Below are 19,976 nucleotides of genomic sequence, written 5' to 3'. Positions count from 1 at the left end.
CCTCCCTCGGTACCTGACGTCATCCAGACGCAACGGTTTTTTGCATCTTCGCTCTCAGTGATTGGAGGAGAAATTCTGAGCTGAGAAAAAGCATCGCCGATTGGCTGAAAAGCCGTAGTCACGCCCATCGCGAGTGATACCACTGATTTACTTTTCGACCCCCCACAAAAAAAAAGAGACTAGAAAACCGATACCATTACTTAGAAAAGCGTGTATAAAAAGAGGATTTCTACAATGAGGATTTCATGTACAAACATGGGTGTCAAGATTTATATGTGGAATGAGTTTTGTTCGTTTACAGAAGCTTTGGACATATAATTATGATTAGGGTTGCCAACTAAGCGTCAGTAAAATCCCGCATTTGTAAAATCCCGCAACTACAACGACGGTTGACGCAGATCTGGCAACCCTTGACACTATCGTTGCCAACCTCGTGCAAAACAAGCAAAATTTGTATTTAAACAAATGTTTTTATTGTATTTTTTAGGTTTCAGTTCATAGTTATTTCTCGATTGATGGTGTGTTTTGTGAGGATTTGCCCAATACAGCACTCTACACACAATTTAGTGCACACACACACACACACACACACTTAAAACTCTGTTTTTTCTCTCTCTTTTGACGTTGTCTTTATTTTATATATAAAATATTATTTATCAGCTGTGATATAAAGAAACCCCTTCAGACAGTATCGATATTCATATTAAAGTGTCGATATCTGGATCGAAAGTATCGTCACTTCAGTATCAACCCGCCCATCACTTCACACCGAATAGACAACAACACAATGACATGAAACTATTTCTCAAACCACCTGCATGTCCTCAACAACCCTCTACACCAGGGCCAGGGACTGTAACTGTAAAATAAACCCCAGGCAAACATGTACCTTTAACACATTTATTAACTCTACTTATCTCTTTGTCTAAGATGACATTTTATAATCATGTCTGAGGAGTGTTCAGTATTCAGGGCATTACTGCAATTCCACAATACAATGGACGTATCATCATTTTCAAACCATTGCAGGATTATTTGCACGACACTGTATGCTTTATTATGCACTGTTGAATGTGTTGCACAATACTTTATCTCTCACACGTGAGAACTCTCTGCATTTGTTGTTTTTAGACACTGCATACTGTACAGGCGTGCCACTACAGCATAAGAATTTTGTGGTTTCTTGTTTATTCTATATGCTGAAAACATACCTAAAGTGACCTTTACACATTTCAGACCTTGTGTCGTTCTTCATTTTGGTCCTCTTTGGAACAAAGTGCTTTCCTTTCCCAAAGGGTTTCATTTAGAACCACTTTAGAAAGGTAAAATTATTAACCAAGAATTCTTGAGAAAGATTTTTGCATATGTCACTATCAATAATACCTTTTACACCTTTTACAGCACGCTATTAATAGGCAGACTAAGTGTCAGATTAAGCAGTAGGCTGGGATGCAAAAAGAACCTGTTAGAAAGAACCTATAGGACTTGGCAGTAGAACACTGTTTAAGACACAGAGCTTGTTTTTTAATAGTGTTCCTTCTGCTCTGAGGACCTACCGACCTCATTTTATAAAGGCCGGAGCAAACGGATTTGAACATTTTCTTGAAACCATACATTTGTTAACGATAAACAGAGTTCCCTTTTTTAAAATGTACCTTGTTTTACGATGCTACTAAGCTGGTGCTGATCAAGATGGCTATAACTCCCAGACAGTGCTATTGTCAGTGCCTCCTCCATTTAGTATTATATCTTAACAAACTTCCATCCTGCACTCTTTCTATTTCAAAATCAATGATTTCATTTAATCTGCCGGCTCGTCCACATGAGAACATTTTAAGGTTTGGTAAATAATCTAAAATGATGCATATATTCTTATATTTTGTACACCGATCAGTTCATAACATTATGAGCACTGACAGGTGAAGTGAATAACACTGATGATCTCCTCATCATGGCACCTGTTAGTGGGTGGGATATATTAGGCAGCAAGTGAACATCTTGTCCTCAAAGTTTGTGTTAGAAGCAGGAAAAATGGACAAGCGTAAGGATTTGAGCGAGTTTGATGAAGGGCCAAATTGTGATGGCTAGACCACTGGATCAGAGCATCTCCAAAACTGCAGCTCTTGTGGGGTGTTCCCGGTCTGCAGTGGTCAGTATCTATCAAAAGTGGTCCAGGGAAGGAACAGTGGTGAACCGGCGACAGGGTCATGGGCGGCCAAGGCTCATTGATGTACATGGGGAGCGAAGGCTGGCCCGTGTGATCCGGTCCAACAGACGTGCTACTGTTGCTTAAATTGCAGAAGAAGTTAATGCTGGTTCTGATAGAAAGGTGTCAGAATACACAGTGCATGATGGGTCAGGGCTGTTTTAGCAGCAAAAGAGGGACCAACACAACAATAAGCAGGTGGTCATAATGTTATGCCTGATCAGTGTACTTATTTATTAAACCAATTTATTTTCCTTGAATTTGTAGCCTGTAAGCCCTGAAAGAGATTTGCTTTAAATATAAAAAAAGTTGACTACTACAGAGAATGTGATGCAGGCAAACAAGCAAAAATGATCACGTGTCTTCAGGTATCCGTTTGATTCGTGAAACTTTAAAAGAAAGAGACAGGTGATGTTTCCTCTGCTAATGCGTTGGATGGACTTTATTGTTACCTCATTCACTAAACAGATCAATGGTGCAAGATTACCATACACAGAATTAAGATATCTGCATTACACATCTAGGCTATACAGCGAATGGATTATAAGTATTACAAATACAGGAGACATATTTACATTTTAATTCAAGCTCCATACAACATGTAATATTTACAAAATAAGTATGAAAATGAAGCCAATCTGACAAATAATGTACAGTGTTAACGCCTTGGTTTAGCTTGTTGTCTGTCAGCAAAAACGAGTGGGAGGTTAATAAAAGGAGGCCTCTGAGAGGGAGTGTATACCAGAGTGGTTCTGAAGGCAGCATGGGAAAATGCACTACAGTGACTGAAAAACCCCCACAAAGATTAAATGGTATATGCATGAGTAATGATTAATTCTGGAATACCTCTAAAAATATAGTCCCTGATATTAGAAAATAAATCTAAGCAGTATCCCTCCCCGCATCATCATAACTCTGAAGTACACAACTGAACTCGAACTGGGTTGGTAGGAGTGGCGCAACCAAACGAGAGCAACAAGAAGCACTACAGTGAATCAAGCTGGCAGTTTCCAAAAAAAAAGAAGAAGAAAAGAAATAAAGTTTTCCCTTTTATTCTTACACCAATGCAGTTAGTGAATATTTGTCAGTGACATCCCAGAGGTACATTCAAAATCCACTCCCAACCGTAACACACCACATAATCCCATCTGATCTTACCCTATTTTATTCATTTGAGTAAAACACCAGAAATCCACTTTATTTGATCTGTTAGTCATCACCCCTTAAATGTGCAAAGGACTGCAAATTAATATATACACTGCAAAAACAAAAAAAAAAGTCAGATGATGCTTGTCTAGGTCTATACAGTTCTAATGTCTCTCAAAAGTACACCTCTTTGCTCTGTCAAGATTTGTGCAAATTGCTCGTATGCTCTTGCAATTCATTACATCACATTCTCCTTCAACACTGAAATTCTGATGAAATTGATGGCGTGACAAAACCATTTCCCCTTAAAATTGTCATATGAAATATATATATACACATGTATGTGTTTAATAACAGTTCAAGCAAATGTCTTTTCTCATCACCTTGTTATTTCTGTTTCTCAGGTTGGCTGACCTCAGAACAGGATCAGAATCTTTCGCTTTCACGTGACCTTACGACTAAAGGAGTCATCGATAGACTTTGCTTCATTGGAAAGGCAGGCCTTTAGACTAAGCTGAAAGTCTGCTTTAGCTCCAGAGATTACGTGAAGCACAACAGCCGGCTGGTTGGCTGGCCAGAGGCTTTCTGTGCACCAAGTCGCGTATATCTCCGAGCCAAAACCGTCCATTAAAGCAAGGCAGAGACTGAAAGCCAGTTAAGTCTATTCAGATACGTCTCTAACTGCATCAAACATTAACAGAGCAAATCTTCTCATGATAAATTAAAAAGTGTGAGCATACATTCTATCCGTTTTCTATGCATCACACTGCAAAATACTTAAACCTTCAAACAGTGTGGGACCAAAATCTACTTCAGTGACCCGTTTGGGTTTTGTGTCCATGTGCAAAACTATCAGCTGGATAAAGTAAAAGTAAACAAAAAAAAAAGCCCTTCTTTCAACAACCTGCTTCATTTTTCAATTCAAACTTAAGTTAATGAGATATAAAAACAAGCAGCATTAGAGAAAAATAAGTTAAGATAACGAGTACAGGAATTAGTTATCGAGGTTAAATTCATAGGTTCAAGGTCAAACATGGTCATGGAGCTATTTTCTGATGGAGAGCTAAGAGGCTGCTTCAACCACCACTGTATCATTATTTAACTAAGCTCCAGTGTCAGTACCACAACTCCAGTGGACATCAAATCCACCTGGCTAAAATAACTGCTGTGATCTCGTTCTAAATAAAAGATCGTGTGGACAACAGTGCGAAAGGAATGTCTCTTGTTTCAGAATGACTAGCGTGAAAGCGCAGGAATCCTTAAAAGTATTTACAAATGACCTTCATCTCATTTGTCTCAGCGGATCGCTTTGCTCTGTTCCGTGACTTATTTTAAATAGTTGATTTTCTGAAGCAAATGCTGAGCAACTGCATAAACGTCAGGGTAATAGTGTTCTCTTTCATCCGTCCATCCATCCGTCCTCCAGTGCTACATAGTAATGCACCTTTATAAATGGGTACGTGTTATCCCTTTACTACACACGATTAAAATAATGCTAAGCAAATGTGCCGCACTGTGCTGGAGAACTGCTTGATGGACCACAGAAATTAAATCTGTTTGAAATCTTCATCCAGATCCACAGTAATACTCATAATAAATGCTGACTGGTCCCAGATTTAGTCATACACTTAAAATTCATGCCTTGGCCCTTTATACGTCTCCATCTCTTCCAGTGTTGGGACATCTACTCACTAGTGTAAAAACTACTGAGCTATTATTTTCTAGGAGAGAAATAATTCTTTTTCAGATAAGTCATATAGTGTATTTCAGCTAAGTTCAGTGGTACTCTGTGAGGCTTTGTAAGCAAACTGCTCATATCCTGAGGACTGCTGCTGTGGCCATGCGGGAGAAAATGGACCTGACTCAACAGATAACACTGATAAAGACGATCGTTACAGACGAGTAATAACTCAAATAGAGAAGAGAAACTGCTCGGAAGAATCGTGCACACACAAACAGACTATTACGACATGCTACTAGAAGAAGGTTCCGCTATGGCAGAGAACGGAAACTTAAAGACGGAAAGGATCCAAACAAACAAAATAGCGAGAGGTTAGGGGAAGGGAGGGGAGGGAGAGAGAGAGAGAGAGAGAGAGAAGAGGAAGAGGAAGAGGTGTTCAGAAACTCAAGAGTTCATTTGCTGGAGAGGAGATTTAAGCCACAGGTCTACATACAAGAGAAAACCATCAAGAATCACAAAGTTTTAATAAGTGTTAACACTCGAAGGCTAGGGAGAAGAAACAGAGCACGATCTCTTCAAACAGAGAAGCTTGTTTAGTCCTTCAGCAAAGCAGAGCGTCTTCTCGCCAGTTTGGACCTGCAGGAAAAAACAACAGGACATTAATTTAATAGACAGGAGTTAAATAGAGCAGAGTCCATAAAATTCTATAAAACACACACACACCGCTTTACTAAATTGTGAATCAGTGGCAGAAAGGTATCAGATGACACTGATGTGATTTTGACATTGGGGAAAAGGAAAGCTTAATGTCTAGTTCCTCAAATGCAGATAGTAATAATAGATCTTAATAGTCACAGAAAGCTTGAATAATTCTCATTTCCATTATACACTACATTGCCAAAAGTTTTGAGACACCCTTTCAAATCATTGAACTCGTGCTGTTTTTCAGTGGTTGGGCTCGGCCCCTTAGTTCCAGTGACAGGAACTCTTAATGCTTCAGCATTCGAACTTTGTGTGAACAGTTTGGGGATGACCGCTTCTTGTTCCAACATGACTGCGCACCAGTGCACAAAGCAAGGTCCATAAAGACATGGATGAGTGGGTTTGGTGTGGAGGAACTTTAGAGAGTCCTGAACACAGAACACCTTTGGGATGAATTAGAGCAGAGACTGCGAGCTAGACCTTCTCGTCCAACATCAGTGCCTGATCTCACAAATGTGCTTCTAGGGGAATGGTCAAAAATTCCCATAAACACACTCCTAAACCTTGTGGAAAGCCTTCCCAGAAGAGTTGAAGCTGTTATAGCTGCAAAGGGCAGGCCAACTCCATATTAAATTCATGTGCATGTAAAGGCAGACGTCCCAGTTTTGGCCTGGCTCACAGACTTTGCTTTGATTTATCCCAAAGGTGTTCTATCAGCATGAGGTCAGGACTACACCAAACTCACTCATCCGTGTCTTTAGAGACTTGGCTTTGTGCACTGGTGGTCAGTCATGTTGGAACAGGAAGGGGTCATCCCCAAACTGTTCCCACAAAGTTGGGAGCATGAAATTGCCCGAACTGTCTTAGTATACTGAAGCATTAAGAGCTCCTTTCACTGGAACTAAGGGGCCTGAAAAACAACAGCTGAATTCAATGATTTGGTGGGGTGTCCCAAAACCTTAGGCAATATAGTGTATATACGCTGATGATACAATAATACAGATTAAACATATTTAATTTGAAATATCTTTATCTTGAGAAACTGCTTTACACAATGTAATGAGATACCTTATTGTTCCTGCTAGAAGCGGGTTAAAAGCATACAGCCAGTCGTTCATATCTTTATCATTGTTGGCCTGGAGCAGTATCCCTCTGTGCTTAGTGCACACGGCAAACGTGTTGGGAGTCTAAAAGATGACAAATAAACAAGCGGTTACTCAACTCGCCATTTTATCGGACGTGAAATATGTAGTGAGTAGTGATGAGTGTTTACCTTGAGCATGGCCTGCTGATCCTCGCTGTACTCCACCTGGGCAGTGGACAGGTTCAGGACACCTCGCTCCACCGGGTCCTTGTCACTGTTGTAGATGAAGACATACGGGCGGCGTACTACCACAAAGTGCTTCACCCAGGAGTTCGAGCGTGGCTCCATAAAGCTCAGGTATCCCTTCTTAGACACCACAGAGCTACGAACAGAAAAAAAATGGTTCTTTTGTAAACTATATGAACAACCAAGAGCTCAGAAAATACATCAATATATTACAGGAATTCTTACTGTTTTATCAGCTTAAGCTTTGTATGTAGAGTATCTTTGATTACTACAGACAAGGCCAATTACTTTATAAACACTTCTGAATTTGGAATTCATAATAGCATTGTACATACATATTTTGCAAAACTTAGAATTTCACATAAATGATTCTTAGTACAAAGAATTTGGCCAATTTATTGTGCATAATTATCATTCGCTGCAGATGTGCTGCATAGAAATCCCCTTTCCAACACGACTAAAATCAAAAATCAATCACTGGTGGAATCAATTCATTTCTACCAGTGCAGGTTCCCTGTGAAAGTGTGTGACGGGACTAACCCAGGCCTCATCTCTTCAATATCGGGCACCAGGTTGAGGAACTCGTGTTTGCCAGCGCGAGCCAGGTATGACGCCTCCACACTGGGCACCATGGGGAAGTTCTCATAGTCAGAGCACGAGGGGCTGGTGGCACGGGAGTTGGGCTCAGGAGTCCTGAAAGAAATCCACAGTTTAGGACCCAATGCGTAACCTCAGAAAAAGCATATTTAAGTTAGGAGAGGTGCAGAGCATCTTACTTACTTCTGGTCTGAACATCGAGACTCTGCCAGGGAGGGGCAGGTAGAGGACGGGGTGAGGGTGGCACTGCTGAGACTGGTGACTGACGGATCTCGGCCCATGGGTGAGATATCAGACAGCTAATAAAAAGGAACACAGAAAATAAGCTTTAAAATGTACTACTCTTGACATGTCACCTGCTTCAAAAGAATTCACTGAACAATCAGCTGTACCTGGCAGGCGCTGATGCTGTTGCACATTTGGTTATAGTCACTGTTAAATGTGTGAGTCAAAAGGCGGAGGCACTGAAATGAAGAACATCATTTGATTTATGGCATTATTAAACAACAATAAATATGATGAATGAAATAATGTCTAAATTAGCTGCTTGTGTTTGTGTTACCTTGGTGGCCAACTCCTTCTCACGGTCCACCAGGCTCTCAATGTCAGTCGAATCATATCCACTGCTCTCGCTGGGCGTGATGGCGCTCTCGAAGGTGGTGGAGGAGATCTGTGAGGAGATGCTGGTCGAGGTGCTCAGGGTGCCGCTGCTCAAACTCGGAGAGAGAGAATCGCTCAGAGACTTCTGAGGAACCGACTCTACCAGTTTCTCCCGCAACAGCAGGAGGTGACGTGTCTTCTCCACCTGTATTCACACACACATAGTAGATATGGAAATTAGAATTAAGTTGGTATCCAGTTTCATGTCTGAACTGTAGATTAATTGCTATGTGCACTTGTGCCAAATCAACTCTGATAGCGAAGAGCTGTTCAAGGGTCAAATTTATTTACATGGAACCTCAGACCACCATTTTCAAGTGATCTTCAACATTTTCTGAATTCCACCTGGGTTTGAAAACAACCGAAACAAACTCTCAATGACACTGGATGCAGAAATGACATGGGGCAGAAAAATCTTCTTCCTCTCTCATTTTTCCTGTTTAATGTCGGATTTTGCATACAGGGTGTGTCATTATGCCTAATATAAACACACTTCTGCATCTCACCTCGTGCAGCTGTTCGAGTTTCTCAAGCTCCCACTGGTGCTCAAGGATCAGACTGTCTCCTCTGGGCCTCCACCCAGCCAGGTTCTCCTCTCCACGCACATATGCCACTGAAGTGTCCAGAACTTTCCGTCTTCGCCTTTGCATGCCTGTAAGCACACACACGTGGACACACACACAGACACACACTTATACCTAGAACCTGGAATGTATAATTTCCATTCACAGCAAAAATGAGGTCAGAACAACACAACATACCTGGGCTTCCTGTGTCGGCCATCTTGCACAGACTGAGCTCATAGATCCCGGTCACTCTATTACTGTAGGTAGAATAGTGGAGCACAGAGCTTGAGTTTAGATTGGTTAAACTATAGAACACTCAAACAAAAACAAAAACAGATATATACTCTACGTAATACTACATTCCTAACAAAAATCATCATTTTAGAATGCTAGACCACTCAAACACCTCTTGTTTTTAGTTTGGTGTTCGGGATTGATTGTCCTTTCAAATGAATAAAAGCCCAGTGCCAGAAGTTTTGGTGTCAGATGCCACTGGCCATTTCTAAAAGTTTTCGGTATCTGCTCAAGACCTACAGAAATGAATAATACTGGGAAAAAAGAACCAAATGGGAAACTTCCAGTTCTGTTGTTCCTTTCTGACTAAGGTTATATATTTATAGTCCTCAGTGAAACATTGCTTCCGTCATCACTTTTCATACTGTGTATGCCATATACGTATGTGTGTATGTAACCTTGTCTGAATTCTGGATAATGAAATCTACAAATCTACAAAGCAGCTCACCAGTCAGGTGTCTTGGAGTAGCCGCTGCCAAACAGACTCTTCAGAGAGCGTGGAGGTGAGATCTTAGCATCTCTGGAGTAGAACACCATACAGATATCTTTGGTGATGATGGCAGGCTGGATGCAGTGGTCAAGCTAGAGGAAGAAAACACATGGTATGTTTAGGTCAGTATCTATTCAACAGAGTCATTGAATTCATTCTGGACACGGTGCTTTATCCATATTTACCCATTAACCAGAGCCTAACATTTAGACTGTAGTGCTGTTGTGAATAGAATAGCTTCAAGTGCATGGGGAGTGGATTAAGCTAACCTCCAGATATGCAGACAGGGTCATATAAATCTTCTCTCCACAAGGAGTGACACGGTTGAGCAGGAGAGAGTTGTGCAGCGAGCTGTCCCATACAGCCTCAAATCGGTAAAATGTCCTGCACGGGAGGGAGGAAAGAGGTCAAGGCTTCTGCTATAAAGGCTGCATAGGTTAACACATTTCAACTCAACAATGTGCCACAAATACAGTATATAAAATCGCTAATATGCAAACATTGGGTACATTGGCTACATTTAGAGAGGGATTTGTGAGTAGAAAAACAAGGAACTATGTCAGACCTGTGCACATTGAATATGTCTTAACTGGTGGTTGCTGTATTGCAATGATGCTGTTGCTTATTCTGTTCTGCAACATGTTTCACAAGTGAGCCTGCTGTGTTTTGCAGGCGGAAAATACAAGGTAGTAAGCTCTTAGAAACGGCTTTTTAAACTGTTTCTGATAAACAGATTGGTCAACAAATATTACCTGAAGATTACATCAAGGTCATTTTTATTAAAAAAGGCCATCTTTAAAAAAACAAACAAACATACAAATAATAGTTTAAATGTAAATGTTAAACAGACATATTTACAAGGGCAAAAATGACGAGTGTGAAAATGAGTCTCTCTCTCTCTCTCTCTCTCTCTCTCTCAGCCCTGGGTGTGAACCTCGTCTCTAAACATTTATAGGAAAATGCCTACATAATACTTCATAGACAATACAAATGATAAATGGCCCAAACACAAAACTGTCTTTGTGTCTGTAATGATCAACTAGTCAAAATAGGACCACTATAGACTAGTCAAAAAGACTATGCACAAAAAGACTATGCACAAAATGACAGTATTCATTGCTTTGACTTTTTCTCTCATACTGTCATTAAACTTTCACACATGGTCCTGGTAATCTACACCCTTAGAAAAAGCATGGTTCTATCTAGCGCCCTATATAACCTCTTCCCAAGACTAGAACCATAAATCATCCAAACAAGAACAATTTACCCAGAGACTGATGCTACACTGTTAAAGAAAAAAAAAGATTGGGGACGTTCAGAGCCAATCAGCAAGAAGTCCAGGAACCAGATGTCTAAACTTTGGGTTCTTTGTTTTGCCCATAAATTTAATACATATGACACTAAAGCAGATCGTTTTCCTATCAGAGAACCTCCACATACATAATCTTTAACCTTCAAGGCGTCTTCAGTTTGTCTCTGTAAGTGAACACATTTCTGTCTAAACACCAGGTTTCCTGATAAAAGAGAGCTCCAAATACAGCTCTAAGACCATTAGAAACCTAATCAATCTCTCTGCACTAGCACATGAGATGTTGTTAAAGCTAAATACTTCCAGGTATTGTTTGCCTGGATTTCGAGATTTTCTTTCAAGTGAACTACAAAATGAGAGCCCTCGGGTTAGGGTTAGTCCAAATTCACATTAGTCCAATCCACAGACCAGTTCCAGTCTATAACACACACTGCTCTCAGAGGTTCCAGAGTGTCTCTCAGCACACCTGATACTCAGTGCTTGTGAGAGCAGAGTAGTGAGAGTCCAGGGCTGGTGTTGAAAAATTCTGATATACATAGTCATGTTCGATCAATTCTTTGGCCAAAATTAGACACATTTTAATACCTAAACTGATATTTTGCCAATTTCTGATAACCGTTAAGGCTATAACTCTGGATCTAATGCTGTATTTGCAATGCTACATTAACATGATAGAGCAAGATCTTCTAATGCAGCAGTGAAACACCTGCTAATACTCTTGAGAGTTGCTCCTGTTAGACCACGGCACATGAACATCATGTTTATGCCCGACACATCTATTATTGTGCCCCAGAAGGTGAGAACGGCTCTCTGTACTTAAACAAGATGCTGATAAGGTGCAGTGTGACAGCCACAACACTGTGGAGTGTTAGCAGGTGTTACACCGTGAGACAAATGGTAATGGGGTGAAAGTCGCTGGCGGTCAGGGAGTGAGTATGTGCTCGATGATTAAAACTAGGAGATGCAGACTGTGTGTAGGAGGTCATGTTGCATATGTTTAGGATTGAGAGCAGACAGACTCTGACTGAGCATGGACATGACATGCGTGTAATCCTCAAGCTTATGGCCGTCTGGAGGAATCTGTCCAAGACTCATTTTAACGCATGACCTCCTTCAATCTGTACAGCTGAATGGACTCAGGTAGGAGGAGGCTGACTCTTTTTATACCCTGTGATAATTAATTAACCATTAGCAAAATTTAAGCAAAAAGTAAAACGTTTCTGGGTGTGTGGTTAATAGGAAAATAATCAAATCAATGTCAGGATGGTGTTATATGGCCAATAAAGTACTCTAAGCTATATTTGTATGAAAAATGTATGAAAATTGGAAAGAAAATTCAAATTAAAAGGTGGTATAAATTTTAAATAAAAAAGCTTATTATTATTATTTTGAAGATGAATTACTAAAGTAAATTTTTGTTTTGTAACTTTGGCTATTATTGTTTATCGTATTATTTTGGCAATAATTTTATTACATTATATTTTTGTTAATAATGAAATATTTTACAATTTTATAGTTATACGTCATATAAACCGCTGATTTTCTATTTTAATAATTCCTAAAAAAAATGTACATGATTTTCAGATTATAAATCCTAATAAGCAAGACGGAGACAATGATGGTGACGAAAAAACTCCCTGAGATGACAAAAGGACAAAAATCTTAAAAGGAAACAGACCCAAAACAGAATCCATCAATCCATTCACACAATCCCGATTGTCGGATTATAAATTTTCTTCAGTAACAGTTGTGTTATGTTTCTTTTCAATAACAGTGATAAGTGTGTAACGCAACTCGAGCATCGTTAGAGTTTTAAACTGAAGTCTTGTATATCAAACTGAAGTTATCAGCTGTTCACACTCCACAGATATGGTCCAAAATTTAGGGGTAAACCTTCAAAAAGGTGGAAGGTTCTCCACTACGGAGGGTTATTATGACAGCAAATGAAAGACTACGTCTGAAATGTGATGTTCAACAAGCACAAATGGGTCTGCGGGGTAGGTGTTCACATACTTTTGACCATACAATTACGTATATCTAATCTGAATGAAAAAAGCTTTGTTTTGTTTTTTCCTTTTAATTCATTCATATTTAATACGATTAAATAAAAGAAGAAGCTAAAAACAGTGAGATGACAATGACACAGAACTACACAGTATTTGCACTACACTCTACTGGTGGCTACAGGATTACAAATAACTGCTAAAGTCACTAGTGATGTCTGTTCATAAAGCCCTTTCCAGGGAAAGCACTTTATGCCCAAGTGTTGGTGATACCTAGGAATATCATAATCAATAGAAAGCCTGTATGAAGGAAAGCGTCCAGCATGGGCAGCAACAAGAAAAGAACACAAAAGAGACACAAAAAGTGAGGTGATAAGAAATAATGACGGTGGTACTGAAATTAGACAGGCAAATGAAATGTCATGTCAGCAAGCAGCAAAATGCAAACCTGTAGTCAATCAGATACACATGAAAGTTTTATTATGTCCACCAGGTGTCTCTGTTGCTCTAAACCAAGACTATTTGTCACGACTTCGTTCAGACAGAAAAGAAAAAAAAGGAAAAGAGCCTGTACATCATGTTCCCTGAAATCTATTTTCCAGCACAAATGAACATAGCTCATGGGAAATGCTCAAGGCCTGACACTTTAATGTTAAAAATGAAACATAATAAATACATCAGATTTCTTATTATGTATGAAGTGGAGATGAAATGGGGCGTGAATCATACCTGTTGGAGTTATGGGAGGACTTCATGCTTTTGGCTGAGATGATGTTAAGAGAGAGAACCGCATCTGCTGCAGCGTCGTCCACCTCCGGCTTGTTCCTGATTCGACCTGAAAGCATCATAATAGCCAGCATTAAAAAAACAAAAATCTGCAGAACTTTGTCAATTCGCAGTTATATACCCATCCAAAAAACTCACCGACCACCAGCTCCCGGACGTCCTTCCAGTGGAGCTCACTGCCCTTCTCGTGGATGAGCGTCACTGTGATCCTGCGCTGGATACCCTGTGGGGCAAAAATGCAGTAACGTAATCAGTCTCACACAACACGAGTGCAAAAACAACCTTTGTATACCCAAAATAATGCAGACAAAGGAATTACATTTACAGCAATGAGACAATAATGTGTTAAGTTCCACTGATATTCATTTATGGACAAATAATATGATATCAGGTCAAATATTTGCATATTTGTATGTAATATAAGTATTTTTAATAGCTTCAATGCTCACCCACTAGTTTCAACCTAAATTATATAATGTACACAGTTTTTGGATCCTCCTAGTTATAATATTTAAGATTAATATTAAAAGATTATATTGTGGATTGTTGTATTGTTGCAGATTTCACTTTTAGTTTTGTGCAATTTTTATTTCTGTCGTAGATTATTGCTTATTTTCATTCTTTCCATTTCTAAAGCATAGGAGATGCTGATTTTTCTACTTGACTGTAAAATATATCAATTGGTATTGAATGTATTGTAAATTACAGACTGCAGATCTGTAAAATCTAGCTGATGGTTAAAAATTTTCCCCTTTTTGGTAATTTTAGGTAGAATATCACCTATAGTAATGGCTAAGACTTGATTTATTCAGTAACAACCATGAATTCATCAGCAATTAGAGAAAAACTACTACTATGTAGCTATACAAGTGAGGAACAGGAGTCTGGACAACTTCCTGCTCCTGTAAGTAGAAAGAGTTGATAAACAGGTAGACAGTGTGTTACCTGGTGCAGTAAGTAAGTGCCATGGCAGGGCAGTCCTCCAGTGTGGTCCACAACAGCTGGGATATACCTGATACGAAGAAGAAAAAATGATCCGTGAACTCTCACTGAAACAAATAAACAACAGGGGAAATGTAGACATTTTGAGGTATACTCACTCTCCAGTTGGTTCCAGTTCACTGATCTCAAACCAGGCTAGCAGATCATACTTGCTCACACACTGGCCCAGGTTGGACTTGCTGATGGTGTTCAGCTTGGTGGCTGGAACTGCACAGAGAATATAAGCACTGAGCAAAGCAGCTACAGAAAGAAACAGATGGACATAACAGAAGTCTAAAATATTAGTACATGCACCAAACACCAATCGTTTTCAGTCAGTCTCTGTCAAAATATTGTACAGTATGCTACTATAGAATGCATGGGTAATGAGGTGACTAAATGAGACTGAATTAAAGTTATGTAAATCCAGTTAATGGTTTTCAGCTTGCTTGTGTTTCCAATTATTATTGCAGAAATACTGTTGTCATCTACCTCAAACCATTGTGACGGCTGCAAACGGGATCATTTAATGGCAGCTGAAACATAATTAACTTCTAATGAAACAAGATGGTAGATGATGAATGCTCTCAATGCAAAGCAAAGCATGACTTCGGTAGGCCTACACATAACACAGTTTAGACCCTACTCCACTCAATCTAACTTAAATTATGATCTGCTACAAACATTTCACTTATTTATTACTTTATTATTTTGCTAACTTTTGGCAGAAGAATAGGCAGGGCCTTGTCATCCACTGATGAACCAAAACATTATGACAGGCTATCAAGATCTGGGATATATTAGACAGTTTCCAAACTGGTCGGTTCTCATGGTTCAGCCAGGCATGGCAGTGATATTCTCTGAAGGCACCAGCCTCTTTCTGCAGGAAAACATGTTCTGCCACACTGCACATGTTGTTCAGGAATGGTTTGAGGAGTTGACTCAGTCTACCAAATTCCCCAGATATCAATTCCATGCTTGAAGAAGTAAGATCTATCTCAAAACTTAAACAAGTAGACTTAAAGGATCTGCTGCTAATATCTTAGAGCCATGTACCAGGTTTCAGTGGTGGCTCAAATGGTTAAAGCTCTGGGCTGCTGAATGAAATGTCAGTCCCAGCACTGCCAAGCAAGGCCATTAGACCTCTGTGCTCCAGGGTGCTGTATCCTGGCTGACCCTGTGCTCTAACCCCAACTTCTTAGGCTGGGATATATGAAGAAAAGCATTTAACTATGCTGTAATGCATATGTGAAAAATAAAGGCTTCTTCTTCATCTACAGTACACCTTCAGAGGGCACCTCAACAGACTGAAGCTGGAGGCACATGAAGGACAAGCAGCATATTAGGCCAGTGGTCATAATGTTTTGGCTCATCTGTGCAGAGAGTCAATAAGTGCACTACACAGAAATACTGCCAAATAAAAATGACCAACAGGAGGATATACTGTGATGTTATATAAAGGGTGCAATCATACGTCTTTAGAGATAAAGCCCAGTTAAAGCATTTATCTGCTGTCATGGGAGAATTCCCAATTCCAATTAGACTACAGATTACTAAGGTTCATGAAAAACTGGAACTGGAAAATTACATACAGTAGACTAATTGCTGTTGGATATAGATGCATGCAACTAAAGATGAGCTCTGATCTGATCTGCCACTCAAGAAAATCAATATCATGCAATAATGTGCTCATCAGTGCCTGCTGAAAGAGACAAGGCACTTCCAATTTCCTGTGCTGCTCTCCTCGGCCATACAGTACACTGACGATTGAAGCACTAATGGGTGGAGAGCTGAGAGATAGAGCACAAGCCTCAAAGGAAAACTACTAGTTGGCTCAGGGTAGGGTACACTAAGGAAAAGTGGGAAAGCTACTTTAGTGGCCAGTGAAAACCAAAGTCAGATGGTGTAAAGCACTTAGGCTGAATTGATCTGCACTACAGAAGCAGCTAGAAGAACTAGGACTCGTGGCTAGGGAGGAATAATACAAGAAAATCCACTGAAGCTCATATTCAGATATTCAGGATTATATACACTGGATTTCTCACTTCATGGATACTGTTCCTGATCTGCTACACATCCAAGCGAAACAGTGGCTGGAGAGGATTTGATTGAGAGGCGCTAGAGGATCAAGTCCAAGTAACTATCTTCTATATAACACTACAGGTCACTTACAAAGCACCTCAATGCACAGCACAGAGCTACAGAACTCCATAAACTACGCAAACCATGTACCAACCATGGTGTTTAGGCACGGTGAGGACGGGGCTATTGGGCACGGGCAGGAAGGGGAAATGGGACAGCTGATCTGCCCCGTTCTCCAAACTGGCCACGGCTGTAGAAGCTATAGCATTAGCGTGCTCCGACAGCGTGTCCAGCACCTGGCCGTGTACATAGCCACTCATCAAATACCTGATCAGCTCGATCTTACGTGCATGATCTGCCTCAGAGGCAACATCAGGGATAGAAGGACAGATTTTGAAAGCAATGGAAAAATGGAGAGAAAAAAACCCCCAAAATATAATGAGAAAGCATGCAGAAATGGAGGTATGAGGCAGAAAAAGAAACAAAAACACACAGTAAGAATAAAACAGAAGGAAAATATCACTTTTTTAATCATTGAGAAAAATGCCTTGCAGGTAGACCTATTTTCATGAGATAAATTTCTGGGAATCTGTCTGCTGAGTAATGTTGCCAAAGGACATGTAATTATGATCGATTCTCACAGGATAAACGATCGCTGGATAAATCACAGAGAAGAGACAGACTTAAATACATGTAGCTGTCACATTCAATAGTTTACAGACACTACATACACTTCAGTTTATTACAAACTGGTCAATCTGGGCTTTAATATAAGTGTTTTGTGTAGAGCTTGCAGCCACTTGATCGCTGGTAGGTTACATGACCATAATCTAAGTAGGTGCTATTTGTTCTTGGAACTCAATAAAATACCTACAAACCATGGAAGTCCTTTTAATACGTTCTCTATAACTATATTATTGTTCTGCATTTTAAACTTGGTTTCATTTTTGGCTTTGGCAGGCAATGATAGAAAAGATTAAGCACTTTGTTGAGGATTTTTATTTCAAAGAAAGAGCATCATTTTATATGATGTAATTTTGATATTACTTTCTGTTAACCGGTGTTCATTTTATTGGTTGCTTTTAGAACAACAGACCTAGAAAGGAGTAAAATCCCAGAGAAATATTACATTATTGTGCTTCTTCAATTATTATATATGTTTCAAACACATTCGATTCTCTAGACAACTATTATAAAAGCCCAGCTACTGCATTTCACCTTTGAATACCAGTATAAATGACTGCAGCAGAAGGGGCCATATACAGTGTAGTGTGTGTAAAAAAACCTGACCACACTGTTCATAACCGCTGTTGTGAAAAACACCCATACAAGCAGACTCTATACATCACATACTGTAGAGCTGTAAAACTTCTTCCAATCATCTATGTCTACACAGCTAGTGGCACATTTGTGCAGCAATAGATCAGCTGTGCACCAAGATGATGGCTATGGATTGATTCGGTGCACGGAAAGATGACATGTCAAGGCTGCAGACTCTAATTTTATTTTTGGGCACAAAAGAGATACGTTCCTCTCAGACGTCTGCAGTCGGGAAAAACGTAGTCAGCTGCCAGGCTAAAGAAACTAAAAGCTCTTTGTGGACAGATTACACGAGATTATGGGTATGTTTTAGCTCTGAGTGAAAGACGATTGAGCAGCACCTCGTTAATTAATGATTTGTAATTACTTATATGACAACGATTGTGTAGAAATGGCCTGAGGATGATTATGCAAATGATCATTCCCTTAAGGGTTATACACATATCCGCTAGACAGATTTTAATTCATTAATTAATATGAAAGTCGTACCAGGTTTCGATAGAGGCATGGGTGGAGGGTAGTACTTCCTAGAAGGCTGTGGTGGGCTAAAGAAAGAGAATAAAAACCATCAGATTGCTGCCTAGACAGGGCAAAATAATCTTAATTACCATAGCTAGTAAAAGCAGCAATTATGAAAAAGCTAATAATTAATTACTAGTGTTGTAATTATAACAATCTTTTCCATAATTAGCACTCTGGTTGCTGTAATTATATTCGGAACAGTGTGAATGGTGAATAGTGTGATGTACCTGATTGCATCGTGGCCATGACGGTGCAGAGGGTGCTGCTGGTAATGTCCGAACACTTCAAACACGATGGGCTTGCTCTTGATGTAGTCGATAAAGGACTCTGTGACCTCCACAGAAATCTGCACAAACGGAGAGTTATAAAAGTGTAATGCACTGGTGCTTGAAATTAAATGAACGCTCAAGCACTTATTTCAAGTCTTTACTTATATAGTAGCACCATGTGTTAAAGAAATAACCTTTTTAAAACTAATTATCTACACAAACTTACTTTAGTCGGACCGATGTAGAGGTGCACGCAGTTCATGGGACATGAATAGATGCTTACGTAAAATGGATTTCTCATGTTTCTAATTTTAGGCCAAACAATTTAATTTGTGCCTGTTTTGGCTTGTTTGGCATTGAATGTCTCTGTCATGTCACACTTTACAGTGGTGGTTAATAGCTCATATGAAAATATGATTTTTGTAGTTTATTTGTTTTTACCTAGGCTACTAGGGGCAATATATTTATAGAAATATTCCATAAAATTAAAACATTTTTTATTTTCAAACAAATGCTTGAAATCTTCGTATCAAACCCATTTCCAGTCCCAACACTAGTTTTATATCAGGCGATTAACAAAAAAAATGTATTTGTTTATACTGATTGAAAACATCTGTACTGGTTAACAAGTTTGTACGATTTTGCCTCATTGAGATTTTTAGAGATGCAATGTTTTCTGAGAAAATGATTTGTGAGATTCTAATGCAGACATGTGAACAGCTCCTCAGATTCAGCTCAACGGAACAAGATCGAAACCTTTCAGAACGTCCAAGTAACCATAACTTTTTATTGTATTTCTGCAATGTTAAAAGCATAAAACTTTTACCAACTAAAATAATAGGTCTGCCTCATGTCAGTAATGTTAGACGTCATTAGCTAGTGCTTTAAATTCAACTTACATGGTTGCAACATGCAAGTACATTTTCTGTACATTTAGTGTTTTCCTTCTCATACTTTCTTCGAATAGCTGCTCACAAATCTTCACATCATATCTAGAGATATTTTGCATTTGAATGATTTTTTTTTTTTTAA

General features: G+C 39.4%; 1 protein-coding gene across 6 annotated transcripts in view; it reads right to left on the bottom strand.

Moving 5' to 3' along the window:
* Positions 1–2,620: 2,620 nt before the first annotated feature.
* kif1b (kinesin family member 1B) overlaps positions 2,621–19,976 on the bottom strand; it is a 76,876-nt gene continuing 59,520 nt past the window's right edge. For all 6 annotated transcript variants that reach the window (XM_058409528.1, XM_058409529.1, XM_058409530.1 and 3 more), the window contains 17 exons: positions 18,903–19,021; positions 18,643–18,698; positions 14,871–14,979; positions 14,716–14,782; positions 13,909–13,993; positions 13,714–13,819; positions 9,942–10,056; positions 9,631–9,764; positions 9,084–9,145; positions 8,829–8,974; positions 8,225–8,467; positions 8,055–8,126; positions 7,846–7,961; positions 7,606–7,758; positions 7,009–7,201; positions 6,804–6,922; positions 2,621–5,669 (listed from right to left, as the gene is read on the bottom strand). In XM_058409528.1, coding sequence (XP_058265511.1) covers positions 5,627–5,669; positions 6,804–6,922; positions 7,009–7,201; positions 7,606–7,758; positions 7,846–7,961; positions 8,055–8,126; positions 8,225–8,467; positions 8,829–8,974; positions 9,084–9,145; positions 9,631–9,764; positions 9,942–10,056; positions 13,714–13,819; positions 13,909–13,993; positions 14,716–14,782; positions 14,871–14,979; positions 18,643–18,698; positions 18,903–19,021 — 1,938 coding nt within the window. In that variant the 3' untranslated portion in view covers positions 2,621–5,626. The remainder of the gene's footprint in view (positions 5,670–6,803; positions 6,923–7,008; positions 7,202–7,605; positions 7,759–7,845; positions 7,962–8,054; positions 8,127–8,224; positions 8,468–8,828; positions 8,975–9,083; positions 9,146–9,630; positions 9,765–9,941; positions 10,057–13,713; positions 13,820–13,908; positions 13,994–14,715; positions 14,783–14,870; positions 14,980–18,642; positions 18,699–18,902; positions 19,022–19,976) is intronic.

Source organism: Hemibagrus wyckioides, linkage group LG15 (assembly GCF_019097595.1).
Source record: "Hemibagrus wyckioides isolate EC202008001 linkage group LG15, SWU_Hwy_1.0, whole genome shotgun sequence".
Taxonomy (NCBI): domain Eukaryota; kingdom Metazoa; phylum Chordata; class Actinopteri; order Siluriformes; family Bagridae; genus Hemibagrus; species Hemibagrus wyckioides.
The sequence above is the reverse complement of the archived record's forward strand: the minus strand, read 5'-3'. Positions and strand labels throughout refer to the sequence as shown.